At 44.8% G+C, this 25897-nt stretch overlaps 1 protein-coding gene across 1 annotated transcript in view; it reads right to left on the bottom strand.

Moving 5' to 3' along the window:
* Positions 1 to 25897, bottom strand: part of LOC133446136 (potassium voltage-gated channel subfamily KQT member 5-like) — a 47478-nt gene that overhangs the window by 17063 nt on the left and 4518 nt on the right. Inside the window, exons 2-3 of the mRNA XM_061724012.1 lie at positions 7224 to 7314; positions 5210 to 5336 (exon numbers count right to left, since the gene is read on the bottom strand). Of these exons, the coding sequence (XP_061579996.1) occupies positions 5210 to 5336; positions 7224 to 7314 (218 nt within the window). The remainder of the gene's footprint in view (positions 1 to 5209; positions 5337 to 7223; positions 7315 to 25897) is intronic.

Consider the following 25897-nt stretch of genomic DNA (forward strand, 5'->3'; position numbering starts at 1 on the left):
GTAGTCAGTTAATAAAAATAAACAACCGTCTACAAAGAAATAAAATCAGCAAATACATTCTAAAAAACTAAAAAAATGTGGAAAACTGCTCTCTTTGTGGAATAACGATGGATTTCTAGAAGAAATATATATGGCAATTATTTATGCCTTCCTTTTTAGTTAATTAACATTTCGGTTTTTTGCGTTGGAAACTTCTCTCGGGCCGCATGAAAATCTCTCTCGGGCCGCATGAAAACCTCTCGGGGGCCACATGTGGCCCACGGGCCGCACATTTGACACCCCTGGTCTACGTGAAGAGACTCAAATGTACAAGGACGAGGACGAGGACGAGCAGACTCTCAACGCTCACGTTTACGGTCCAAGCTGCTGCACCTGAACGCACAGTCCAAGTGTTCGTCTCATTAAAGAACAAAATAAAAATAAAAGACATGAAACCAACTTTTTTTTTTTTTTCAGTTTCTTAAGTCAAAACTTTAATACTCCTAATTTTCCACTAGATGGCAGCAACGCCGGGCAGAAAGTTCTATTTACTACTCACCCATATAAAAGTTACTAAATAAATAATCAGAGAAAGATAAACAAAGGTTCTTTATTCACAATTACACTGTATTTATTGCAACATTTCCCTACGTTGCCCCTTGATACCCACAAAGCCTATTCTTTACGCTAATACTTAAGTATCATGATTAAAACAGACATGTATCAGGGAACTTATTCAATAGTTTTCCTTTACGTAACTACAGACCGAGAAATGTGGTTTTATTCTCCAGTGCAAATGTATTTTGGGGAGATCTAAAAACACATCCAGGATTAAAACCACGGATACTAAATTGGTTTCCGTCTAAGCACTTTTCTGTAGTGTATAGTGTGTGTATAGTATGGATACATATCAGTGTCAAAGAATAATATAAATTCAGTTGAGAAGTCCGCTGTGGTGTAGAGAGTTTTAGTCTGTGGTGTAGAGAGTTTTAGTCTGTGGTGTAGAGAGTTTTAGTCTGTGGTGTAGAGAGTTTTAGTCTGTGGTGTAGAGAGTTTTAGTCTGTGGTGTAGAGAGTTTTAGTCTGTGGTGTAGAGAGTTTATTCAGTAGCCGGCGGTGAGCAGACCTACAGAGCGTGTCTGGGTTGGTGTGCTGACCCAGAGTGGTTGGAATCATGACTTTTATACAGTAAGTTCAAAGTACAAAAGGCAAGAATCAAGAAGCCAAAGGTGAAAGACAAAAAGCAATCAAAGGGTATTTACAGTCAGATGTGATCTGTGGCCAAATGCCGCTATCGGGGCATTCGGCATGAATATCATTCAGTTGTAAACTACCCCATAGGGAGTTCCCGTGGTTGAAGTCTGTTCCAAGTAGGAATGGGAGATATTTTGCCGTTCACGATAAACCGTCAAAAAAATTCCTCACGGTTAGAATTTGTATCTCACGATAAAAACGATAAATTCCTGTTGATGACGTTTTTGTGTAAAACTGATTTATGGTTCTGCGTTAAATCCACGCACAACGTACGGGAAGGAAGGAAGGAAGGAAGGAAGGAAGGAAGGAAGGAAGGAAGGAAGGAAGGAAGGAGGAAGGGAAGAAGGAAGGAAAGAGCAGGAGGAAAGAAGGAAGGAAGGGAAAAAGGAAGGAAGGAAATGAGCCTGAAAGAAAGAAAGAAAGAAAGAAAGAAAGAAAGAAAGAAAGAAAGAAAGAAAGAAAGAAAGAAAGAAAGAAAGAAAGAAAGAAAGAAAGAAAGAAAGAAAGAAAGAAAGAAAGAAAGAAAGAAAGAAAGAAAGAATAAATTCCCGTTGATGAGGTTTTTGTGTAACAAACATGGTGGATCTGAGAGAGAGATAGATTTATAGTTACAAAGATGGAGTTGAATTGGTATTTTTTTTATCGTCATTTTTATCGTTATCGGGATAAATGCCAGAAATGATTGTGATACATTTTTTAGTCCGTACCGCCCATCCCTAGTTCCAAGGTGTCGGCCCTGCAGGGGGAGGAAGCTGGAGTTTCACGTCAGCCACGGGTTCACAAGCCTCATCAGTCAATAAATAAACCATCTTACAGTCATGGTTCAATGTCGATAACAGTGTGGCCACATTTTGTGGACAGGGTTTCTAGTGGACACTAAGTTCCCGGTGTGTGACCTCCATCAGTGCCGACGGCCAGCTGCCTTTAGCATCTGTTCCTCCACCAAGTCCTCCATTCTGCCAACCTCCACCTCGTCCACGCGTCCATAAAACCGGACCAATCTGTCCTCCGTGTGAACGCTGCGTGGTTTCCTGGGGGTTGGGGTTAACTGAGCCGTCATGATTGGTGGTCACACAGCTGTCGCAGACGCCCAAACGTCCTGGGGAAACGCTCGGTCCAGTGAAGGTTCGCCTGCAGCTCTTACACGACACCGGCCAGGAGTGTCTGTGGACACTACGGGTACGAAGGTGGACCATGAAACCGACTTTAAAAACACCTTTTTGAATTGAATTGAAACACCTTGAATTGCTGTGGACATGAACATGTTTTATGCTGATGAACCTGCCTTGTATCTACATGGGGGTACTTAGCGTTGTTCACATGATTTTAGCTTCTCTGAGACCTCTGCTGATGTCTTTCCCTCTTGGTGTTTCCACAGACCTGAATCACGTGGTTGAGTCACGAGGACAGCGAGGTCACGCTGGTGTTTGGGTGTCAGACGGACGGACGGATGCAGGAACATGAAAACATCTGACTCTGTTCCCACGGAAACCACCGAACCACAATTACAGTAACGAGCCGCCGCTAGTCGAGAGGAAACATCGGCCTCTCCGCTACTCCGGTTTCTGTGACGCACCTTCCATGAACACGGTGGGTGAGGAGAGAAACCTTTACTGAATCCGGAGTGATACAGGAGTGATACAGGAGTGATCCAGGAGTGATCCAGGAGTGATGCAGGAGTGATCCATGCAGCCACTCAGGCTGACGGGACACAGGTGTGGCCCGTCAGCCTCTCCACCCTGCCAGCCTTATCAGAGGAGAAGCTGCTGCTGAGACGGAGAAGCTGCTGATCGTGTGGTGCTTGTGCACGTGTGTCCTGGGTGTGAGGTTCCAGTGAAATAAAAGGTGCTAAACTCTGTGTCCTCTCTATCCTGTCGGTTGGGCCCCGTAGCGCTCGCCGTGCTACACGGTTGTTCCTGTTGTTCCGGGTCGGATGGAGGAGCAGAGACTGGTCTCTTCTCTCTTGTGTCCTTGGCTCTGCGTTATCTTGTTTAGTCTCTCGTTCCCGTCCGTAACCGTGGAAACGGCAGCAGCAGCAGCTGTACTTTCCTCCCCGTCGCCGCCGGCGACGCTTCCTTACAAGGTCTCTGCCGGAGAGACGGAGAGACGGAGAGACGGAGAGACGGAGAGACGGAGAGACGGAGAGACGGAGAGACGGAGAGACGGAGAGACGGAGAGACGGAGAGACGGAGAGACGGAGAGACGGAGTGTTGGGTTTCTGTGGTTTCACGTCCAACGCCAACGTTTCCCCCGACTCTGTTTTTCTGCTCACATTCCCTCCGGCAGGAACCGTGACCTCAAAACCTCCCGGTAACCCGGTCCTGGAACCGGCTGGAACCGGCTCCGGCTCTTTCCAGGAAACCCAGAGTCTAAACACTGGAAGGAAGAAACCAGACCGGGGTCGACGTGACCTCCTCGTGAGGATCCTGGTCCGGGTCGGCGGTCGGTGGTCGTGGTCGTGTTTCCACTCACAGACAGTGATGTGCATGAACCAGTTCATTGAACACATTAATTTCTAGAGGTGGGTGCAATTCATCGATGTGTCGATGCATCGCGATGCGTCACGTGACGATTTGGAATCAATGAATTATTTATTTATTTTTTTTAAGTTATCCTATCCAGATTCCAGACTGAATAAGCTGCTGAATCATTTCATTTTCAAGAATGCACATTTCTTATTGTTCACTTGAAATATGGCAGATATGTTTACACTAAGTACATATCTGGTTTACTTGAATTAATGAACTCATTAAATCCAGGGCTTGACCGTTTTCAGTGTTTTCCGCCAATAGAGGGCGCTCTCATGCAAGTGCAGCTTTCCCTGGTCAAAGTTAAGGAATTCAAAGAGACAATGTTTACATAGTCATAAAATAAAAAATACATGTCAAATGTTCAAAAAACCTTGTTATTTACTTAATGAGTGTTGTTAGAGGAACTGAGTTCATTGATTGGATATTTATTTACAAATGTAGCCACAGATGAAGACAAAATCAATCTTGTATGGAAAAAAGCATTAAAAATCACAATAATCCAAGAATCGTGGCACCAATAATCGAATCGAATCGACAATCGTTATAATCGAAGAATCGAAGAATCGAAGCTCCAATAATCGAAATCGAATCGTAAGGTACCCTTGTTTGCACAACCCTATTCATTTCTGTGAGAACGTTGAACTGAACGCAACATATTTGCAAATAAAGAACTAGAACATAAACTTGTTCATTCTGCAGATCAGGAACTGGAATCTTAACTTTCCAGATTATGTGAGTTTCAGCTTCAATGTTTAGGTCCAATTATTACGGAATACATTTCACTTAAAATACTGGACGAGACGACGACTTCACACTACATTACCCACAATGCAGCGCACACTCTCCTACCACGGGGCTCCGTCTCCGGGGCAACGGTGCAGCTTTACACGACCGGTGGAGAGAGAGACGTTGCAGACGCAGATGATGATCCTGATCTTTATCTGAGGGAATTTTACACATCGTCTCCCAAAGAGTCCGACGGTAAAAATCTGACCTTTCTGTGACAAAGATGTCTGAGAGAACTAGTCCGAGCGTCGGCCTCGTCAACTTCACATCTGAAACGTCATGTGGAGTTAAAGCATCCGTCCAGTGGGAGGAAATATCTGCAAGTCCTTGATAATCAAACAAAGTGATCAGGAAAGACCAAGACGACCCAACCGCCCCAAACCACCCCAGTCATTATTATTATTATTATTATTATCATTATTATTATTATTATTATTATTATTATTATTATTATTATTGTTATTATTATTATTATTATTATTATTATTATTATTATTATTATTATTATTATTGTTATTATTATTATTATTAGTCCCCCTGCTGCACCTAGTTCAAAATGAAAATGGTGAACTATGAACGTGAACGTGTTCATTTTTAAACGATGTGAACTGAACTCTGAACTAGTTCCTGAGAAGTAGGAACTTGTACGGCACAGCTCACCGATGACGCAGAAGGGCTTCCTGGCGAAGCGGAGCCGGCCCTGCCAACCCCGGTACCGGCAGCAGCAGCCGGCCGACCAGATCCGGACCAGGTACTCCATCCCGAAAACCACGATCATCACGAACTCCTGGAAGAGAGAGCAGAGAGGTCACGGTGGAGCTACAAGAGTCACGGTTTCTACTAGTCCTGGTTTCAGTTCTACTAGTCCTGGTTCCAGGTCTACAAGTCCTGGTTCCAGTCCTGGTTCCAGGTCTACTAGTGATGCAGCGATGTCTTCATCTTCATCTTCACCACCAGTTACTGCTGCTCCAGTTCCGCTCAGTCTCCGTTAGGTAATTAGAGCGCCGTCCTTTGTTCGGGCCGCCGGCCGACAAAAGAGGACGACCTCCTTTCAGTCCAGGCTTTTAAGAGTCGGCCGCTCCGTCTGCCGCAGATCCCCGACCCGGGGCGACTCTCAGACTCTCAGACCCATCACGGACCCGTCACGGACCCGTCTAAGACCCGCTCGCCCCTCACCAGAACTCAGAGGAGAAAGGAAGTCGCCGTCGGAGCCGACGCCCCAACAAAGGAGCCGCTGATGCAGAAGTCCCGGGGTCGGGGTCGGGGTCGGGTGGAATGGGACAGTTTGGCTTCAATATCTCAAAAGCTTTAAACAAAAGTCTAATGAAAACTTAATATGTTGTCGTCCACAGCAAGCCGAGTCTTTACACGTTGGATTAAAGTCTCTACATATCGCGTTGCCGAGCAACAAGCGTCCAAAGTTCCGTTAGCATCAAAATAAGCATAGTTGTATATAGGCCTGTGTTGAAAAAATTGATTTTCCGATTCTTAAATCGATTCTCATATTAATTCCTAAAAATCGATTCTTATGTCTAAAGATCGATTTTTTTCATCATTTTCACCAGGTGAACTTTAATCCCAGTAGTCGGACACACAGTTTGTCGTGACACTTCTGAAAAATGCAGGTGCTTCATGGCAACATGTGTGTGTGGTGACAGAATAAATTAGATAAGCTGAAATGATTTCTTTACTGCATGAACTGTTGCAATTTCTTTCTTTTTTGCACTTTAAATGGATATTGAAAGGCCTGTTTGAGTTATTTATTTCTTAGTTATTTCACAATAATTATTGTGAAATTATTATTTCACTAGTTATTTTACAGTCATATAATTCAGGCAACAGCTCAAAAAACATTTTAAATAACACTAAGCCAAATCAATATCGAATTGAATCGAATCGAATCATGATAATCGATTCTGAAAATTAAGAATCGGAATCGAATCGATTCTTGACATTTGAATCGATACCCAGCCCTAGTTGTATATCTCAAAAACCGTAGTGGCCAGCACCGTCAACGTTTTTCAACGTTGGAATGATGTCTGTACGATAACATGTTGCCTAGCAACAAGCGTCCAAAATAAAATGTATTTTTTTTTAAATTGAAAGTTAAATATCGCAAAACCTGTATTAATCGGCGTAATGAGGTTGTACGGACCTTTAGTAGCAATTGACACGAGTCTTTGTAAATTTGAATTGTCTCTACCTTAAAGTTCGGCCGAGCAATAAGTGCCGCAATTTTCACCATTTTGCGCAAGTGGGTTTTTAGCCACTTTAGCTTGTTAGCATGAAAGCTAGATAAATGGCTGTTCTGGTTTCAGATCGACTGGTCAAATATCTGTCTGTGATTGATGACATCACGGGGGCGTGGCCAGTTCTTGTTCTACGGTCTCATGTGTGAGAAAACACTAGGCTAGCAGGCTAGGCTAGCAGGCTAGGCTAGCAGGCTAGGCTAGCAGGCTAGGCTAGGCTACAGGCTAGGCTAGCAGGCTAGGCTAGCAGGCTAGGCTAGCAGGCTAGGCTAGCAGGCTATGCTAGCAGGCTAGGATAGGCTACAGGCTAGGCTAGCAGGCTAGGCTAGCAGGCTAGGCTAGGATGCTAGCAGGCTAGGCTAGCAGGCTAGGCTAGCAGGCTAGGCTACAGGCTAGGCTAGCAGGCTAGGCTAGGCGGTTCTCACCAGGATGAGCAGGCAGTGGGAGGAGAAGTCCTGGTGGGCCGGGATGGTGGAGAAGACAGAGAGAACCAGACAGCTGAAGACCAGGACGAACCTGCAGACAGAAACCAGGGATCAGGGATCAATACTGGTGATCAGCTGAACCTGCAGACAGAGAACAGGGATCTGTCAGAACAGAACGGTTCTGGGTCATGTGACGGGTATGCTGATCCAGTATAATTATCTGCTGAATCATTCATGAACAGAACATCAGCATCTGATGAATAAAACATCCTGTATTCCCCCAAATGTGGGACAGACTAGTTCCTGGAACCTCAGGGTCGTAAACCCGGCCAGATCTGGCCCAGTTCTGTTCCCCCCGACCTCAGGGTCATTAATCCGCGGTCCGCGGGCCAACGCCGCAGCTAAATATAGACGCTAACGAGGGCCGAGGCTAAAGCGGGCGGCGCCGCCGGAGCAGCTGAAATATTAACCAGAGACAGATGTGACACGGAATCCAACATGTGTCTCTGGTGGGACGGTTCTGAGCTAACGGGTTACTGTCTTATAGCTCATTATTATCATGAATACGCCCCCGGTCATCCCGCTGCTGCTTCCACCTGCCTGCGGTCCCCCCCCCCCTCTGGTCCAGGTTTCTTCCTCCTAAAGAGGAGTTTTTACCTCCAGTGTTTATGTAATAATTGCTCGGGGGTTTATGTTTATGTTCTGGTTCTGGAAACATCCTGGAGACAACTATGTTGGAATAGACGCTATATAAATAAAATTGAATTGAACTAATACACATGTATACACACACACATACATACACATGTTTTAGTTGTTTCCTGCATGTTTTAGTTGTTTCCTGCATCAACACACCTGATTCTAATTAACGGTCGTCACCACCTGGTCATCAAAGTCAGGATAGTTCTGTTGATGACACAGCTCCTTGTATCACGGTTTGATAAAAGAAGGGAAACATCTAACATGCAGGACAGCGGCCCTCGAGGACCCACTTTGGACAACCCTGGTCTAGTGGATTCTGGACCACATCTGGTCTACAAAACACTTGCCGAATCCTCCAGACCTCCACACCAACACCAGACCTACACACCAAGGGGCAGGGCCAGGGAGAGGAGTCACCCTGACCGGGCCGTCACCCTGACCGGGCCATCACCCTGACCGGGCCGTTACCCTGACCGGGCCGTCACCCTGACCGGGCCGTTACCCTGACCGGGCCGTTACCCTGACCGGGCCGTCACCCTGACCGGGCCGTTACCCTGACCGGGCCGTTACCCTGACCGGGCCGTTACCCTGCCCCTCTCACTCCCACACTGCAGGATCCGGTGTTGTGCATTCAGAGATGCTCTTCACCACCGGCAGAGGATGCTGCACACAACATCAGACCTCCACTCCACTGGTGTCAGATAAATGGCGGTTTAGAAAACCCGAATCAGCACTTTGAAAGTGGAGAAGATAAAACCAGCCGAGGGAGTTTCCTGGCCGTGTTTACCGCCACGGGCGGCGTGTTGTTGCTCCGCGGGCGGCGTATTGTTGCTCCGCGGGCGGCGTATTGTTGCTCCGCGGGCAGCGGTTCTTTCATGCGTCTCCTTGTGGGAATCAGACAAAAGTCCCGTATGAAGGTTGTCCTCGATCAGGACGAACTCAGCCGAGGGAAAGTCAACAGAGTCTGACGGAGAAGAAAAGAGGAGCCGAACAAAGGAGGGCAGAGCCCGGCGGGAGCAGCTAACGCACCTGGAGCAGCTGGGGCAGCTGGAGCAGGTGAGGCACCTGACGCACCTACAGGTGCTGCAGGTGCTGCCAGTGCGTGACCTCCGCTGACCCTGACTCACGACTATTTACCACCTCGGCCTGTTTGTTTTCGTACAGCCCGTCATCCAGGGATATCGCTGATCGTCTTGAAATGCCTTTTTACTTTCTTAACCTTTTCTTTTAATTCCCGTTCTGGAGTTGGTCTTCCATTTTTTTATTATTAGAATTTTTTCTGTGAAAGGCCGCCTTGAAAAAAGCGATGCTATCAAGCTAGCCAAAAAAGTCAAAATGTTTAGAATAATGTTGAAATACAATTTCAAGAATAAAGTTGAAATTTCGAGAATAAAGTTGAAATACATTTCGACTTTTTTCTCAAAGTGCATAATGAAAAAAAAATCTTCCTCTAAAATATTATTTTTATTTTTCTCCTGCCTGGCCCTGATTCTCTTCCGTAGACGATTCTGATTGGATAACAAGTTTTCAGGACATGAACTTGACAGTTAACTTAATTTTAGAACATAGATGAGAGAAAATCTGTTAAATATATTGTATTAAATTAAATGAGATGAATTTTGGTGGTCCCGGCGGAAACCGAGGTGCCTGATAATCACGTTACACTCTGGAGGGAAACGAGACGCATTTTGTAATAAACGTCCAAAATGTAATAACTTTGTCATTTCATTTTGTGATAAATTGCTGAATTTTGTAATAAACTGCCCCAACGCATTTTGTAATACATTTTGCCACATTATGTAATAAGTTATTACATTTTAAGAAGATTATTACAAAATGCACTTGCAACTTTTTTATTCTCTAAAATGTAATAACATGGTGCATTATGTAATAACAATTCTAAAGCAGAGTTTATTTGTTTGTTATTGGCCTATATAATTCCAAACTTCAAATAGGCAACTAAAGTTATATTTGGAGTTTTATATATAGATTTATTGGGCTACATAGCTCTAAGGGAAATTGCATAAAAAATAATAAGAAAAAAATAAATAAACCCGCAGGATAACATTAGTGCATTCCTCCTCCTTGCTATTGCATAGCTTTGGAGGAGGAGTGCCCCTTGCTGCAGCCGTGGCACTAACTAGACAAAAGTCACTCTTGTATAAATTCATTGTTAAACAAACAATAATATTAGGTATTATTACATAATGCACCATGTTATTACATTTCCTTGAAAATAAAAAAGTTGCAAGTGCATTTTATAATAATCTTAAAAATGCAATAAAAGTTAAAAAAATGTATTACAAAATGGGGCAGTTTATTACAAAATGAAATGAAAAAGTTATTACATTTTGGACGTTTATTACAAAAGGCACCGTTATTACAAAATGCGGCTCAACAGGGTAAGGAGACGCTGCTGCTGCTGCCGCTGCTGCTGCCGCTGCTGCTGCCGCTGCTGCTGCCGCTGCTGCTGACGAGGGTGACGGGGGTGAAAGGTCGCGCCGCCGCCGCTGCGGTGTAAATCAGCGGCAGACGGCCGAGTGGAAACACGACATAAATCTGAGACGCTGGAGGTTCGAGGTTCAGCTGGAAACTCTGAGAGGTTCTGGGGGGGTTTAGGGGGGACCAGAGGTCTAGTTCTGGTTTGGGGGGGGGGGGGGGGGGGGGGTTGGGGTGAAGTCTAATTCTGGTTCTGGGGGGGGGGAGGTCAGAACGGGAGGTATTTTCCGTCCATTAGTGGTGAAGCGACAAACACTTTATTCACTCCTACACCTCATTAACCATCCAGTTAAAAACACCGGACCAGAAGTCAGAGACCAGGTCCAAAACCTGGACCTGGACCAGGACCAGGACCAGGTCCAGGTCCTGGTCCTGATCCGGACCCGGAGGAACCCAATGTTCTGATCCGGGAGGACGAGCCGGGGCCACATGTGGGGCCCGGCAGAGGACCAGTGACCCGGTCCTCCAGGAGCCGGTCCTCAAAGAACAGAAACTACAGTCACCAAACAGAAACTACAGTCACCAAACATAAACTACAGTCACCAAACAGACACTACAGTCACCAAACAGAAACTACAGTCAAACAGAAACTACAGTCACCAAACAGAAACTACAGTCAAACAGAAACTACAGTGACCAAACAGAAACTACAGTGACCAAACAGAAACTACAGTCACCAAACAGAAACTACAGTCACCAAACAGAAACTACAGTCACCAAACAGAAACTACAGTCACCAAACAGAAACTACAGTCACCAAACAGACACTACAGTCACCAAACAGAAACTACAGTCACCAAACTTTAACTACAGTCATCAAACAGAAACTACAGTCACCAAACAGAAACTACAGTCACCAAACTTTAAATACAGTCACCAAACAGAAACTACAGTCACCAAACTTTAAATACAGTCACCAAACAGAAACTACAGTCACCAAACAGAAACTACAGTCACCAAACAGAAACTACAGTCACCAAACAGAAACTACAGTCACCAAACTTTAAATACAGTCACCAAACAGAAACTACAGTCACCAAACATTAACTACAGTCACCAAACAGAAACTACAGTCACCAAACAGAAACTACAGTCACCAAACATTAACTACAGTCACCAAACAGAAACTACAGTCACCAAACAGAAACTACAGTCACCAAACAGAAACTACAGCCACCAAACAGAAACTACAGTCACCAAACAGAAACTACAGTCACCAAACAGAAACTACAGTCAAACAGAAACTACAGTCACCAAACAGAAACTACAGCCACCAAACAGAAACTACAGTCACCAAACAGAAACTACAGTCAAACAGAAACTACAGTCACCAAACCGAAACTACAGCCACCAAACATAAACTACAGCCCCCAAACAGAAACTACAGTCACCAAACAGAAACTACAGTCACCAAACAGAAACTACAGTCACCAAACAGAAACTACAGTCAAACAGAAACTACAGTCAACATAAACTACAGTCACCAAACAGAAACTACAGTCACCAAACAGAAACTACAGTCACCAAACAGAAACTACAGTCACCAAACAGAAACTACAGTCACCAAACAGAAACTGGACCCGAGTGGTCGGGACGTCGGTACCTGGTTCTGGTTCCAACCGGTCTGGACTTGCTGGCCCCGCCCCTTTTTGGAGGAAGGAGAAAGTGGGCGGAGTCAGACGGGCCGTCGTTGTTAAGCTAAGACGCTAAACGCTGGTTGGACCAGATGAGTTTTGTTTTAAAAAATTACATCGTGGTTCTGATTCTCAGACTCAGGACCGTCATGTGGGCCGTTGCCAGCCCTGAAAGGCCCGCGGGCCGGTGCCGGGCCTCCTGGGAGCAGAAGAACCCCCTGAATAATTGAGACAAAGTTAAAATCCTTTCCCTGGAGAAGGTTCTGAATGTTTGATGACCCGTCAGGATGAGTCCATAGGACCGGTTCTGACGGCCCGGTTCCTGCAGAACCAGCACTTTTTCATCGGACTGGCGCCGCCGACCCGACTCAGGGAACGAGTTGTTCCTGACGACTCAGCAGGAAACGCTTGTCTGAAACGAGCTGATGTCAGCGGTTCTGGGGGACCGACCCGGCGGTTCTGAGGGGGGGGGGGGGGGTTCTGGTGGGCCGACCCGGAACCAGAACCAGAACCTCAGAAATCCTTGGTTAGAATTGCCACCAGCTCTTCCTATTTAGCCCCAACGGAGTCAGTATTTAAACAATTGCAACTTCTCCCCATTTATGAGTCAGGGTTAGGGTTCAAATAGGAGTTCTTATGTATAAAGTAATTCCTGCATTTTTACCCATTTTTTTTCAAAGTTACTTTGAGTTTAATTCCCATTACCATGAACATTTTACAAGAGGGAAGAATGACTTGCACATTCATTTCTGTAGAAAAGATTTAACAGAATCCTGTCTCTCTTTAAATACATTTAAGATTAAATTTAAAAAATCCTTACAGATGTTCTAATCACTTTTGTATCATTTGGTATTGCATATGTATCTCTATTTTTTATTATTTTTTAAATATATTTTTCTTTTCTTTCAAAACTATTGTTCTCTGCTGTTTAACACTTATTTGTATACGATGGAAATATGCACATGTGTGTGAGGAATTGTGGTAATTGTGTGTAAAGTGTTAATTGTAATTATAGGTTTAAGAAGGTTGGGCTTCATGATCTTTCCTGCACATTTTAACTTTGTTTTATTACTGCTTCTTTTCGATGCTTGTATGTTTGTAAGTGCAAACAAAGAAAATAAAATAAAAATAAATGAATAAAACCAGAACCTCAGAAACCCGGAGGAGTTGATCTGCGTTGCCGCGGCAACTGGAGGTCGGAAACGGGAGGTTTTAACAACATCCTGGACCCGAGACCCGAGTTACAAATACAAGATAAATTAAAGCTGCAAGCATTGTGCAAAAGCGAAGCAAAGCATGTGCAAAATTTGGTGAGTTTTCGAGCATATTAAGGCCTACAAAAAGGCAATTCATTTCTCGGAAGAATAATAATAATAATAATTAAAGCTGCAAGCAGCGATGAATGGGCCCTCGCACTCACGGCCACCGCCCCCCATAAGCATATCAGACATGACACCACCCACGACTTCCTATTTCAAACCATTCAAAAGTTATGGCAGAAAATAAGAACTATGAAATATCGACCAATCAGAAGAAGGGGCGGGGCTAATTTGCACCAATTATGGTCAAGGACTCAAAACAATGTCCGATGACGCCACCCACAAGTCTTTATGTCAAACCATTCAAAAGTTATGGCAGAGAAAAGTTTCCTAGGGGACGCTGTTGAGCCATCTTGCCACGCCCATTAATGCAAACCATGAAATATCAAATTTATTGATTAAACATCCGCTCATCGCGCTTGGAGTACAGATGCATACTAGAAGACATGACAGTTCCTGGTGCCAACAGGTGGCGCTACAACCGATCCTGAATATTTCACCATAGATGTCTTCAGGCTCAGTCTACAATCATGCACATACGTTTTCAACCACATCAAATAATGTATTGCTGAATTACAGCCAATTGATGTTTGATGGCGAGCCTTAGAAATGACCTCAAACTTCGCCGGATCACTACGATCACGCCCTCTGGTAAAAACTTAAAAGCTTCGTAATTTACCATCGTCCATGTGTCTAGATTGTACAAACCAAGTTGTGAGCCAATCCGATAAAATCTCTAGGAGGAGTTCCTTAAAGTACGAGGCCTGGAAATGACCAGAATTCATAAAAAATGACATTTTCTGTTCAAAATGCCGGACTTCCTGTGTAACTTAGAGCATGGGTCCAAGAGACTTTTTTGTAGGGCTTTGTCAGATATAATAGACACATAAAGGTCATTGCTGTAAGTCAAACCATATTGTGGGGCTCTTCAAAAAACATAAAATAGGTGATACAGAGCCCATTCTTGTGGACCCATGACCTGTCGCCCATAAAATACGTAATCTTTCACGACTCTGGAAGCGTGTGCAAAATTTGATGAGTTTTCGAGCATTTTAAGGCCTCCAAAAAGGCAATTTATTTCCAGCGGGAATAATAATAATAATAATAATAATTAGAATAGTAAACACCACAAATACATTAGGGTCCTCGCACCTTCAGTGCTCGGGCCCTAATAATAATAATAATAAATATAACTAGAGAATTTCCTCGCAGAAATTTCGAGAGTGCCACGGCGGGCTGCTGCACATTTGTGTACATTTTACAAGCAATAAAGGTGAAGGACTCAATACCGAGTCCAATGACACCACCCATGACTCTCTATTTCAAACCATTCAAAAGATATTGGACTATAACGTATCGGCTAATCAGAAGAAGGGGTGGGGCTAATTTGCACCAATTAGGGTCAAGGACTCGATACTGAATAATATGACATCACCCATGACTCTGTATGTCAAACCATTCAAAAGATATTGGACTATAACGTATCGGCCAATCAGAAGAAGGGGCGGGGCTAATTTGCACCAATGAGGGTCAAGGACTCGATACTGAGTAATATGACATCACCCATGACTCTGTATGTCAAACCATTCAAAAGATATTGGACTATAACGTATCGGCCAGTTGCAGATCTGAAGCAGAGCGGTGCTCTGTTATTAGACTTCTGTGCCAGTCACAGTTTTCCTTCCAGGACCTTCCAGGACCTGATTTTCAGGACCTTCCAGGACCTTTCAGGACCTTCCAGGACTTTCCAGGACCTTCCAGGACCTTCCAGGACCTGATTTTCAGGACCATCCAGGACCTTCCAGGACCGTCCAGGACTTTCCAGGACTTTCCAGGACCTTCCAGGACCTTCCAGGACCTTCCAGGACTTTCCAGGACCTTCCAGGACCTTCCAGGACTTTCCAGGACTTTCCAGGACCTTCCAGGACTTTCCAGGACTTTCCAGGAAGAGGAGGAGGAGGAGGAGGAGGAGGAAGAGGAGGAGGAGGAGGAGGAAGAGGAGGAGGAAGAGGAGGAAGAGGAGGAGGAGGAGGAGGAGGAGGAGGAGGAGGAAATGGAGGAAGAGGAGGAGGAGGCGGAAGAGGAGGAGGAGGAGGAAGAGGAGGAAGAGGAGGAAGAGGAGGGTCAAGGACTCAATACTGATTAATATGACATCATCCATGACTCTGTATGTCAAACCATTCAAAAGATATTTGACTATAACGTATCAGCCAATCAGAAGAAGGGGCGGGGCTAATGTGCATTGACTGGGTCATGTGACCAGTTCTGGGTCACATGACCCGGAAGCCTGCTACTGTATATGTATTGGAATGACTCAGCTAGATTTTCGGTTTTGACAAGCCTCAAATAACTCCACCTGGTGAACAAACCGTAGCTCTTAGCAGAAAAACGAAAACATTTTGAGAAACAGAGAATCTAGCAGGTTCTCTAAATGTTAGCTTTATTCAGATATTCCTTAAAATGTGTTAGTAACGGCAGTTTGAAAACAAAAATTATATTTTTTTGAAGAAAACTTGTTTTTACATTGCAGTCAATGGAGACCGTGGCAAGAATTGACCAAAAATTATCTTTCTAGCTTTTACGGTTTGGCCGTAAGCTCGAATTACAAATAAAAATGATGTTCATTTTTTGAAAGTTTCTTACACTCTAATCAATTAGAACCTCCACTCTAGATTTGACAAAAAAGTGATTTCCAGTCCTCGCTTAAGGGCTCATATCTTGAAAAGTGTACATTTTAGGAAAAAACAGTTCCAGGTTCAGAGAGAGAAGAGACGTTTTCCTCTGTTTTGAAGTTTGAATGACATTTCTACGTGCAAGTATGAGAAAGATACGTGACTCAGAAAAAAGGTGAATTTCGTCTTTTTTCTCCCATCCGCTTTGAATGGTGCCATAGGAATGCATGGGAAAATGATCTCCCCATTAGTTTGGAAATTTGAAAATGTTTTTGCACTTCGTGCAAAAACTATTTGTGCCATCGCTCTGAAAATCCAGAGGACTGTAGTTAAATTCAGGGCCTACAACTTTCTAATTTGGTTCAGAATTTTTCGAGTAACGGTGTGCGAGTGGTGAGGCCCCAAAGTTCTCCCAATGCATTCCGGATGGGTTTTAGCGCGCACGTTCGCCTCCGGCCAGAGGCATTCCTCCTCCTTGCTATTTCATAGCTTTGGAGGAGTCGTGCCCCTGGCTGGAGGCCGTGGCACTAATAATAAATAATAACAATAATAATAAATATAAAAAATATAATAAATAATAACATCCATCCATCTCTTCTCTCTTTCTTCCCTCAGTCAGACAAACAGGAATAAATAAATCATCTTCCTCCTTCGTTCATTATAAAAGATTTTTTTTTAATGGGAAGCTGAACATCTTCCTCCCTTCCTTTCTTCCTTCCTTCCTTCTCTTTTATTTTAGATTGATAAATGTGGAGTTTGTCTGTTTCCCTCAGGTCTCTAAACGCTGGAAATGATTCTGGTGACGACAGGAAGCAGCAGCCGTGTCCCGTCGCCGTGGCAACGCAGATTCTATTAGCTACGGCAGCAGTGCCGCTAATGAAGATGCATCACGGGCCAGAGACGAGGAGACGGCCTCGGCTCCGGGTCTCGCCTCATCACCTCATCACCTCATTACCCCGACCTCGACCCAGATCCAGGACCGGCCGGGCCAGACAGGTGGAGGCGGGAGATTAGGGGATGGGGGGAGATCCAGACATCCGTTTAGAGATAAACTTCTGTCCTGGAACTGATGGGATGGAACACGGATCATCACCGCGACGACGTCTCAACGTTTTCACCATCATTTATTCAACAGAAACCAGGACACGACAGGAACCAAGTGGAAACAGGAAGTTCCGGCAGCTGCAGCTGGACGAACCCGGATCTGTGTGTTTCAGGGCGAAGCTTTAACGCTGGTCAGTTTATCGTCTCATCGTCAGAGACGCCGCTTCGCTGGAAGTTCGTCCGAGCGAAGACGTCGTTAGTTCCTCCGAGAGCCGGCGGATCTTTCTCAAGTTCTGGAAGAAACTCGTTAGGAGGTGAAACGTTAAACTCGTTAGGAGGTGAAACTTCAGCCGCTGGAGTCGTCTCCTCCATCATCTCCATCACCCCCGAGGCCACGCAGGCCTGGATCTGGTTCTGGGTCCCCCGCCCCCCCGCTAACCTCCACGCCTGTCATGTTAGCCACTCGTCCTCCTCTGCTGAATCTCCATCCCTCCATCCCTCCGTTTCTTTGCTCCAGTTACTTCGTCCCCAGGGGGCAGATCCGGAGCAGCGAGGACGCTAGCAGGACATTAGCCTGCTAGCCGCCACGCTTGACCGCCGCCGTTAGCCTGTTAGCCTGTTAGCACACGAGGGGCTTTGCTTTCACACCGAAACTGGTCTGGGATCAGAGACGGGTCACGTGGAAAAGTGTTGGTCAATAAAACTTTAAACATCCAACACTAAACCAGCTCGTCTCCGCTGGCATCACCTTGTAGACCCTGAGTTAGCGCTAGGAAGCTACTGCTACCTGTTCTGCGTCGGTCTCAAAGGTTCCTGGGGGTCTGGGGTCTCTTTCCTCTCCCAGACATTATCAAGCCTGGGAACGTCTAGACCAGCGGTTAGGGTTAGCTTAGCCCAGCGGTCGGCAACCCCACATGTTTTACATCCATATTGGACCAAAAACACAAAAAAGAACTGGGTCCTCGGCTGCAAATGTAGCCTCTAATGTCTTTCCACATTATTGGCCAACTTCTCCCTACAGAGCAAACGTTCAGGCAATGAATGCAAATGTCCTCTGGGAGAGTTCTGCTTCAGCGTCTCGGTTAGAAGAGGAGCGGCCGTGGAATCGGACCAACGGCTCCGAGCCTCCAAGCTAATCAGTCTGATAGCAGAGACGCTAACGGACGACCAGCGACACGCAAACGGCAATGAAACCAGTTCCTCTGCTGGGATTGGTCCCGCCACCGAGTCTTGGTCGGACCAGGTCCCAGGACCAGGTCTCCCCACCGGTCCAGGACCCGACTCAACGCTGGAACCAGGAAAGTCTAGGAGCTCCACCTGATCTGACCTCTGACCCCCAGGAGGAGCAGCGCCGCCGCCGCGACAGCGTCTAATCCACGACTCCGTTCACACGCTAATGTTGCATCATCACCCCGTTGTCACGGCAATGAGCTGTCACTCAAAAAGCCCCTTTGTTGTGACAGAGACGGCGGCCGTCACTCGTCACCCAACGTGTTTATTATCATTATTATTCAGGCAAATAATATATCAAAACGTGCGGCTCGATCCGGAATAGTGTGCTATGACTTTTGGTGTTGAAATTCCCATTTTTCCCAAAGTTATTCCCAAAGAACCGACCAAAAAAACCCATTCAAAGTGGATGGGAAAAAGTTAAAAAAAAAGCCAAAATTCACCTTTTCTCTGAGTCACCTAACTTTCTCATACCAGCACGTAGAAATGTCATTCATTGTAACTCGAGCTCACGGCCAAACCGTAAAAAGGAGACAAATAATTTTTGGTCAGAATGTAGACATAGGTGTTGGGATTCATAAAATGTGACTTTGACAGGCGGGGTATGCACAAAATTTAAACAGGGGAGGATAAAGCGGCGCCAATACCTGTCCCAGTCCCCATTGACTGTAATGTAATCAAAAGTTTTCTTCAAAAGAATCTCACTCTGTCTTCACACTGAGCTTACTCACTCATTTTAAGGAATATCTGAATAAAATTAAGATTGTCAGAATCTGCCGGGTTCTGTGTCTCTCACGATGTTTTCGTTTTTCTGCTACGAGCTACAGTTTTATCACAAATCAGAGTTATTTGAGACCTTGTCAGAAGCCAAAATCTGGGTTTTTCTCACAGCCAAACCGGAAGGTTCTGAAGTCGAGGTTCTTGTTGCCGGGGCAACCAGAAGTCACTGCTGACTCATTCAGCCAGAACTGGTCACATGACTCAGTCACTAAAGTCTTCATATACTTTAACCTGTAAAATTCCTCTGAACCTGGTTATTTATCACCACGCCACTTAGCCGTAGCATTAGCTGCCTCATTAACGACTTTACTGGTGTAGTTAGCGGAAAAACATGGACACAGCTAATGCTACAACTAGCGTTAGCTGCCTCATTAACCGGCCAACTAGCTGAGCTAGCTCAGTTAGCAGCTAACAGTCCAAAAAGATTGTTTCTGTTTTAAAAAGAAACAACTCGTCTGTGGCGTTAGCGTTAGCAGCTTCACCTAGCCAGCTCACCGGTATGACTAGCTAAAACACAGCAAACACTTCAGTTAAGTTGTTTCTGTTTTTTCTGAAGAATCTGCTTGACGGTAGCGTTAGCTGGTCCTGGTCCTGGTTCAGGACCAGGAGGACCAGGACCAGGACCAGCTGGGACACTAATTCCTCTGCCGGTTCTCCGGGTCACGGAAACCACATTCCAGCAGAACCGGCTGCAGAAGCTGATGGGGGGGGGGGGGGGGTCTCCGGGTCTCCGGGTCGTGGGGGGCCCAGCGGTCCCGGGTCCCAAACACGGTCTCTGCTGAACCGGTTCACAGCAACGCCTTGATGTCACTCAGGTGCGTCTTGGGGAGCCAATCAGACGAGTCTCTGTGGGCGGGGCTAACGGGACAATCTGGATGTAAAGAGTGTTGAGGAGCAACGTGGGCGGTCTGAGGTCCAGGTTCTGGATCAGGACCTGGACCTGGTCCTGGACCAGGATCAGGTCCTGATCCTGGTCCTGATCCTGGTCCAGGTCCTGATCCTGGTCCTGGTCCAGGTCCTGGACCTGGTCCAGGTCCTGATCCTGATCCTGATCCTGATCCTGATCCTGGACCACAACAGGAAATTGGTTCTGGCTGGACGTGTTTAACAACCGTCTGCGGTGACGACGAGCTGCAGTTCTAAATATAAGTTAGGAATAAAGTCTCATTAAAACATATTTAATCCTCCAATAAAACCAGTGAGACGCTCCGTTTCCTCCGTTTCCACCTCAACGCTGCCAGAGCCGTAACTCAGTCTGCTCCCCCCGCTAACACCGCTAACGCTGCTGCAGGAACGAACCGTAACTCACTAACTCAGTCTGCTCCCACTAACGCTGCTGCCGCCGCCATCGAACCCCTGACCCCCCCGCTAACACCGCCGCCGCTAACGCTGCTGCTGCTGGAACGGACGTAAATCACTCTGACAAATATGTTTCGAACCTCAGTCACCGAGTTCAGCAGGGAGACCAGGGACAGGTCTGGGACCAAGTCTGGGTCCTGGTCCTGGACCAGGTCTGGGATCAGATCCAGGACCAGGTCTGGGTGATGAGACCAAACCAGTAGCATCCGTGGCCTACGTTAGCGGGTAAAGCCGAGACTGAACGTTGTATTATCTTAAAATATTGCATTTTCCAACAAAAATAAAATGAATGTCACCTGACACCGTGTTTAGTTACTTGTTATGTTACTATGTTACAACTTAACTATCTTAAAATAACGAGATAGAGTAACTTGACAAACTGACAGTAACAAACAGTAACTTGCGCGTCAAAAACTCATAATTTAGCCACTATAATAAAGAATAATATATAAATAATAATAATGTCATAATCCGTGTATATATCACGACAACGGATCCCATTGACTTCACATGGTACAATATCCGTGGTGTCACACGGATATTGTACCAGTGTTTTCCGTGTTGGAGCCACGGATAATAGCGGTGAGAGGTCGTGGACATTTCACGGATTTTTTGATTTTTATGATCAGGTTGTTCTAATGGGCCTGAAGAAGCGTCGTTTTGACGAGTCATTTTTTGATTAATTATTAACAACTATCGAAACACAGTTATTATTAATAAGCCCCCGGCTGCAGCTTGTTGTTGTTGCCGTGGGAACGGATGCTGCGTCGTCCAGCCGGAGTCAGTGGACGGAGATGAGTGTGTGAGGGGGGGGGGGGGGTCGTTGTAAACCAGACAGGTCATTAAGGGGGGGGTCAGAGGGGTCAGGGGGGGCCGTGTCTCCCAGAATCCCCGGCTGCTGCTGAGGTCGTGTTACCCAGAATCCCCGGCTGCTGCTGAGGTCGTTGCGTGTTCAGCTCCGTTTTTCTCTGTGATGTCACAGATGTCAGAGACCCGCCGGGGGGGGGGACGGAAATAGCAGCAGCCTGTCCTGCTGGGGGGTTGGTGGGGGGGGGGCAGCTCCAGCCGAACCCCCACCTCACCCCCCCCCCCTCATCCCGGCGGCCATCTTGGCTCAGGCCCGGTCCTGCTGCTGCTGCAGGTCCAGAGGAGCTGACCTCCCGTCTTACCCGGGGGGGGACGGGGGTCCAGCTGGACTGATGACCTCACAAGCCCCGCCCCCACGAGCCTCACGCCCCGCCCCCACGAGCATCAAGCCCCGCCCCCACAGGCTACAAGCCCCGCCCCCACGAGCTACAAGCCCCGCCCCCACACGTCCCTGAAACAGGGCCGGGCTGACAGGAAGTTCTCTGACGTCAGAGACGGAACTTCCTGAGACTCAGACCTGAAACCAAACCGTCGTCTCACCCCCGTATCCGGGCCTGGGGGGGAAAGTTCTGACTCTGATGAAACAGGAAGTGAAGCTTCTGGTTTCACATCATGACTTGGAAACAGAAAAGAGAAGCTTCAACGGCTGAGCCAGCTGTCAATCGGGGGGGGGGGGGGGTACAGACATTCAGGCGTGTTAACACAATGCCAATAGGGAATGACATCAGCAGTGGTCCTAGAGGAGAGACGACTGCTGCAGGTCGTCGGGGAAACTTACAGCTACACTACACCGTAACATTATAGTAACATTATTTATTATCATGTTTTGGCGTAAGCTAGGCTAGCCGAGTTAAACTCGCTAACTGTGACATAAAGTGGGCGTGTCCCCGCTCAATTAGCCCCGCCCACTCAAAACATGGCCCCGCCCACTAGGATGAAAAAGACGCGTCCAAAATGCCAAACTAAACAGTACATACTAAACAGTATATACTAAACAGTATATACTAAACAATATATACTAAACAGTATATACTAAACAGTATATACTAAACAGTTTATACTAAACAGTTTATACTAAACAGTTTATACTAAACAGTTTATACTAAACAGTATATACTAACCAGTATATACTAAACAGTTTATACTAAACAATATATACTAAACAGTATATACTAAACAGTATACTTAAGTTCGGCACACTTTTGAGTAAATATCAGTAGTGTGTATTAATTTGGACGTACTACTCAGAGACACACGGCACTTCCTGTATAACACCCAAGATGACATTATATAATATTATAATTTATGAATATTATAATATTAATATTATATGATATTAATATACTTAATATTATACTTATGACATATACGTATCACTTAGCAACCAAACACCGCTGCATTGCATTGTGGGAAGCTTCTGCTCAGCTAGTGTCCATCAATCCACACTAATACATTTCTCCAGAATCAGTATGGATAGTACATACTACCGAGTATGGATAGTACATACTACTGAGTATGGATAGTACATACTATTGTGTACGTTCTAATGTTTCGGACGCACTAAAAAATCTCCCATACTCATTTTGCTGCTCATTAGGAGGAAATGTGTGATTTCGGACGCAGCCCAAAAGCTTTATGCAAAAACCTGTGTCGTGACATCAGGGGGCGTCGCACATGGTCACAGAGAAACGTGGCCCCCCATCAGGAGGTTTTGAATGAATCTATAATTAATAAATGCTTAAAGGAGCTTGAGGCTCCTTTTAAGAAATGAGACTCTCTAGCGCCACCCTTCACCACGACGGCCGTTGGGGGTACTGCAGCCAACAGTGAAGCCGGCACGGGAGAACGGGGAGAACGGGGGAACGCTCATGCAGCGTCATGTGACGTCACATCTGCAGGACCGCGGGAAATTCCGGCCCGGAATTGCTGCACATTTTGCAGCAACAGCCTGTTCAAGGCAACGGAGGGTCTGGGTTTGGGTTTGGAACGCTTCATCTGACATCATTACTAGAAAACTTAAAACGGATAAGAATTTTTTTCATGAATCCTGCCTCAATCCTGACTCATGCTTTAAAAACAGATAAATAAAGTCAACGATACAGAAGACACAGAGTTACTTTCCAGGATCTTTGTGGTTTTCTCTGATTTCTTCCTCTGCTGCAGGACGTTGTTCTGACCCGGTTACGTCACAGCAGGACAGTTCATGTACGGCGGCGGTGGGGGGGGGTTGTGGGGGGGCCGGGGGCCCGATACGTCTCTCAGATCTGACCAGCACTTTAACGTGTCTGGGGGCCCGGCAGACGGGAACCAGCCCCCCCCCTGTAGGCCCCCCCCCCACCCCGAGTTTCCACCGCTGGACCAGGCTCGTTAATCCAGAGGTGAGATGAATGGATGAATGGCAGCACTGTATCGGTGCACCGGCAGGAAAGAGGGGCCCTGCCGCCCCCCCGGCCCACCGGGGCCCCCCGGCCCCCCCCGGCCCCGCACAAAGACGGCTCAGTGCTGCTGCCGTCACTCGCCGGCGGACAGAAATATTCTTTGTGCAGCGACTCGGGACCAGATTTCAGAATAAAAGGGAGCAAACAAACGTGAGAAGGCAGGCTTTTATTCTGAAAATCCTCCACTCACAGATAGTCTTATATTAATCTGAAATACAGCCGGAAGTAGGAACGTAACATTTATTAGTAACGTTTTTTAGTAACGTTTTTTAGTAACGTTTGTTAGTAACGTTTGTTAGTAACGTTTGTTAGTAACGTTTGTTAGTAACGTTTGTTAGTAACGTTTGTTAGTAACGTTTATTAGTAACGTTTGTTAGTAACGTTTGTTAGTAACGTTTATTAGTAACGTTTGTTAGTAACGTTTATTAGTAACGTTTATTAGTAACGTTTGTTAGTAACGTTTATTAGTAACGTTTGTTAGTAACGTTTGTTAGTAACGTTTATTAGTAACGTTTGTTAGTAACGTTTGTTAGTAACGTTTGTTAGTAACGTTTGTTAGTAACGTTTGTTAATAACGTTCGTTAGTCACGTTTGTTAGTAACGTTTTTTAGTAACGTTTTTTAGTAACGTTTGTTAGTAACGTTTGTTAGTAACGTTTGTTAGTAACGTTTATTAGTAACGTTTGTTAGTAACGTTTGTTAGTAACGTTTGTTAGTAACGTTTGTTAGTAACATTTGTTAGTAATGTTTGTTAGTAACGTTTATTAGTAACGTTTGTTAGTAACGTTTGTTAGTAACGTTTATTAGTAACGTTTGTTAGTAACGTTTATTAGTAACGTTTGTTAGTAACGTTTGTTAGTAACATTTGTTAGTAACGTTTGTTAGTAACGTTTGTTAGTAATGTTTATTAGTAACGTTTGTTAGTAACGTTTGTTAGTAACGTTTGTTAGTAACGTTTGTTAGTAACGTTTGTTAGTAACGTTTGTTAGTAACGTTTGTTAGTAACGTTTGTTAGTAACGTTTGTTAGTAACGTTTATTAGTAACGTTTTTTAGTAACGTTTTTTAGTAACGTTTGTAAGTAACGTTTGTTAGTAACGTTTATTAGTAACGTTTATTAGTAACGTTTGTTAGTAACGTTTTTTAGTAACGTTTATTAGTAACGTTTGTTAGTAACGTTTTTTTAGTAACGTTTATTAGTAACGTTTATTAGTAATGTTTATTAGTAACGTTTGTTAGTAACGTTTGTTAGTAACGTTTGTTAGCAACGTTTGTTAGTAACGTTTGTTAGTAACGTTTGTTAGTAACGTTTGTTAGTAACGTTTGTTAGTAACGTTTGTTAGTAACGTTTGTTAGTAACGTTTGTTAGCAACGTTTGTTAGTAACGTTTGTTAGTAACGTTTATTAGTAACGTTTGTTAGTAACGCTTATTAGTAACGTTTGTTAGTAACGTTTGTTAGTAACGTTTGTTAGTAACGTTTGTTAGTAACGTTTGTTAGTAACGTTTGTTAATAACGTTTGTTAGCAACGTTTGTTAGTAACGTTTGTTAGTAACGTTTGTTTGTAACGTTTGTTAGTAACGTTTGTTAGTAACGTTTGTTAGTAACGTTTGTTAGCAACGTTTGTTAGTAACGTTTGTTAGTAACGTTTATTAGTAACGTTTGTTAGTAACGCTTATTAGTAACGTTTGTTAGTAACGTTTGTTAGTAACGTTTGTTAGTAACGTTTGTTAGTAACGTTTGTTAGTAACGTTTGTTAATACATTAGTAACGTTTATTAGTAACGTTTGTTAGTAACGTTTGTTAGTAACGTTTGTTAATAACGTTAGTAACGTTTATTAGTAACGTTTGTTAGTAACGTTTGTTAGCAACGTTTGTTAGTAACGTTTGTTAGTAACGTTTATTAGTAACGTTTGTTAGTAACGCTTATTAGTAACATTTGTTAGTAACGTTTGTTAGTAACGTTTGTTAGCAACGTTTGTTAGTAACGTTTGTTAGTAACGTTTGTTTGTAACGTTTGTTAGTAACGTTTGTTAGTAACGTTTGTTAGTAACGTTTGTTAGCAACGTTTGTTAGTAACGTTTGTTAGTAACGTTTATTAGTAACGTTTGTTAGTAACGCTTATTAGTAACGT

Source organism: Cololabis saira, chromosome 1 (genome assembly GCF_033807715.1).
Source record: "Cololabis saira isolate AMF1-May2022 chromosome 1, fColSai1.1, whole genome shotgun sequence".
NCBI lineage: Eukaryota > Metazoa > Chordata > Actinopteri > Beloniformes > Belonidae > Cololabis > Cololabis saira.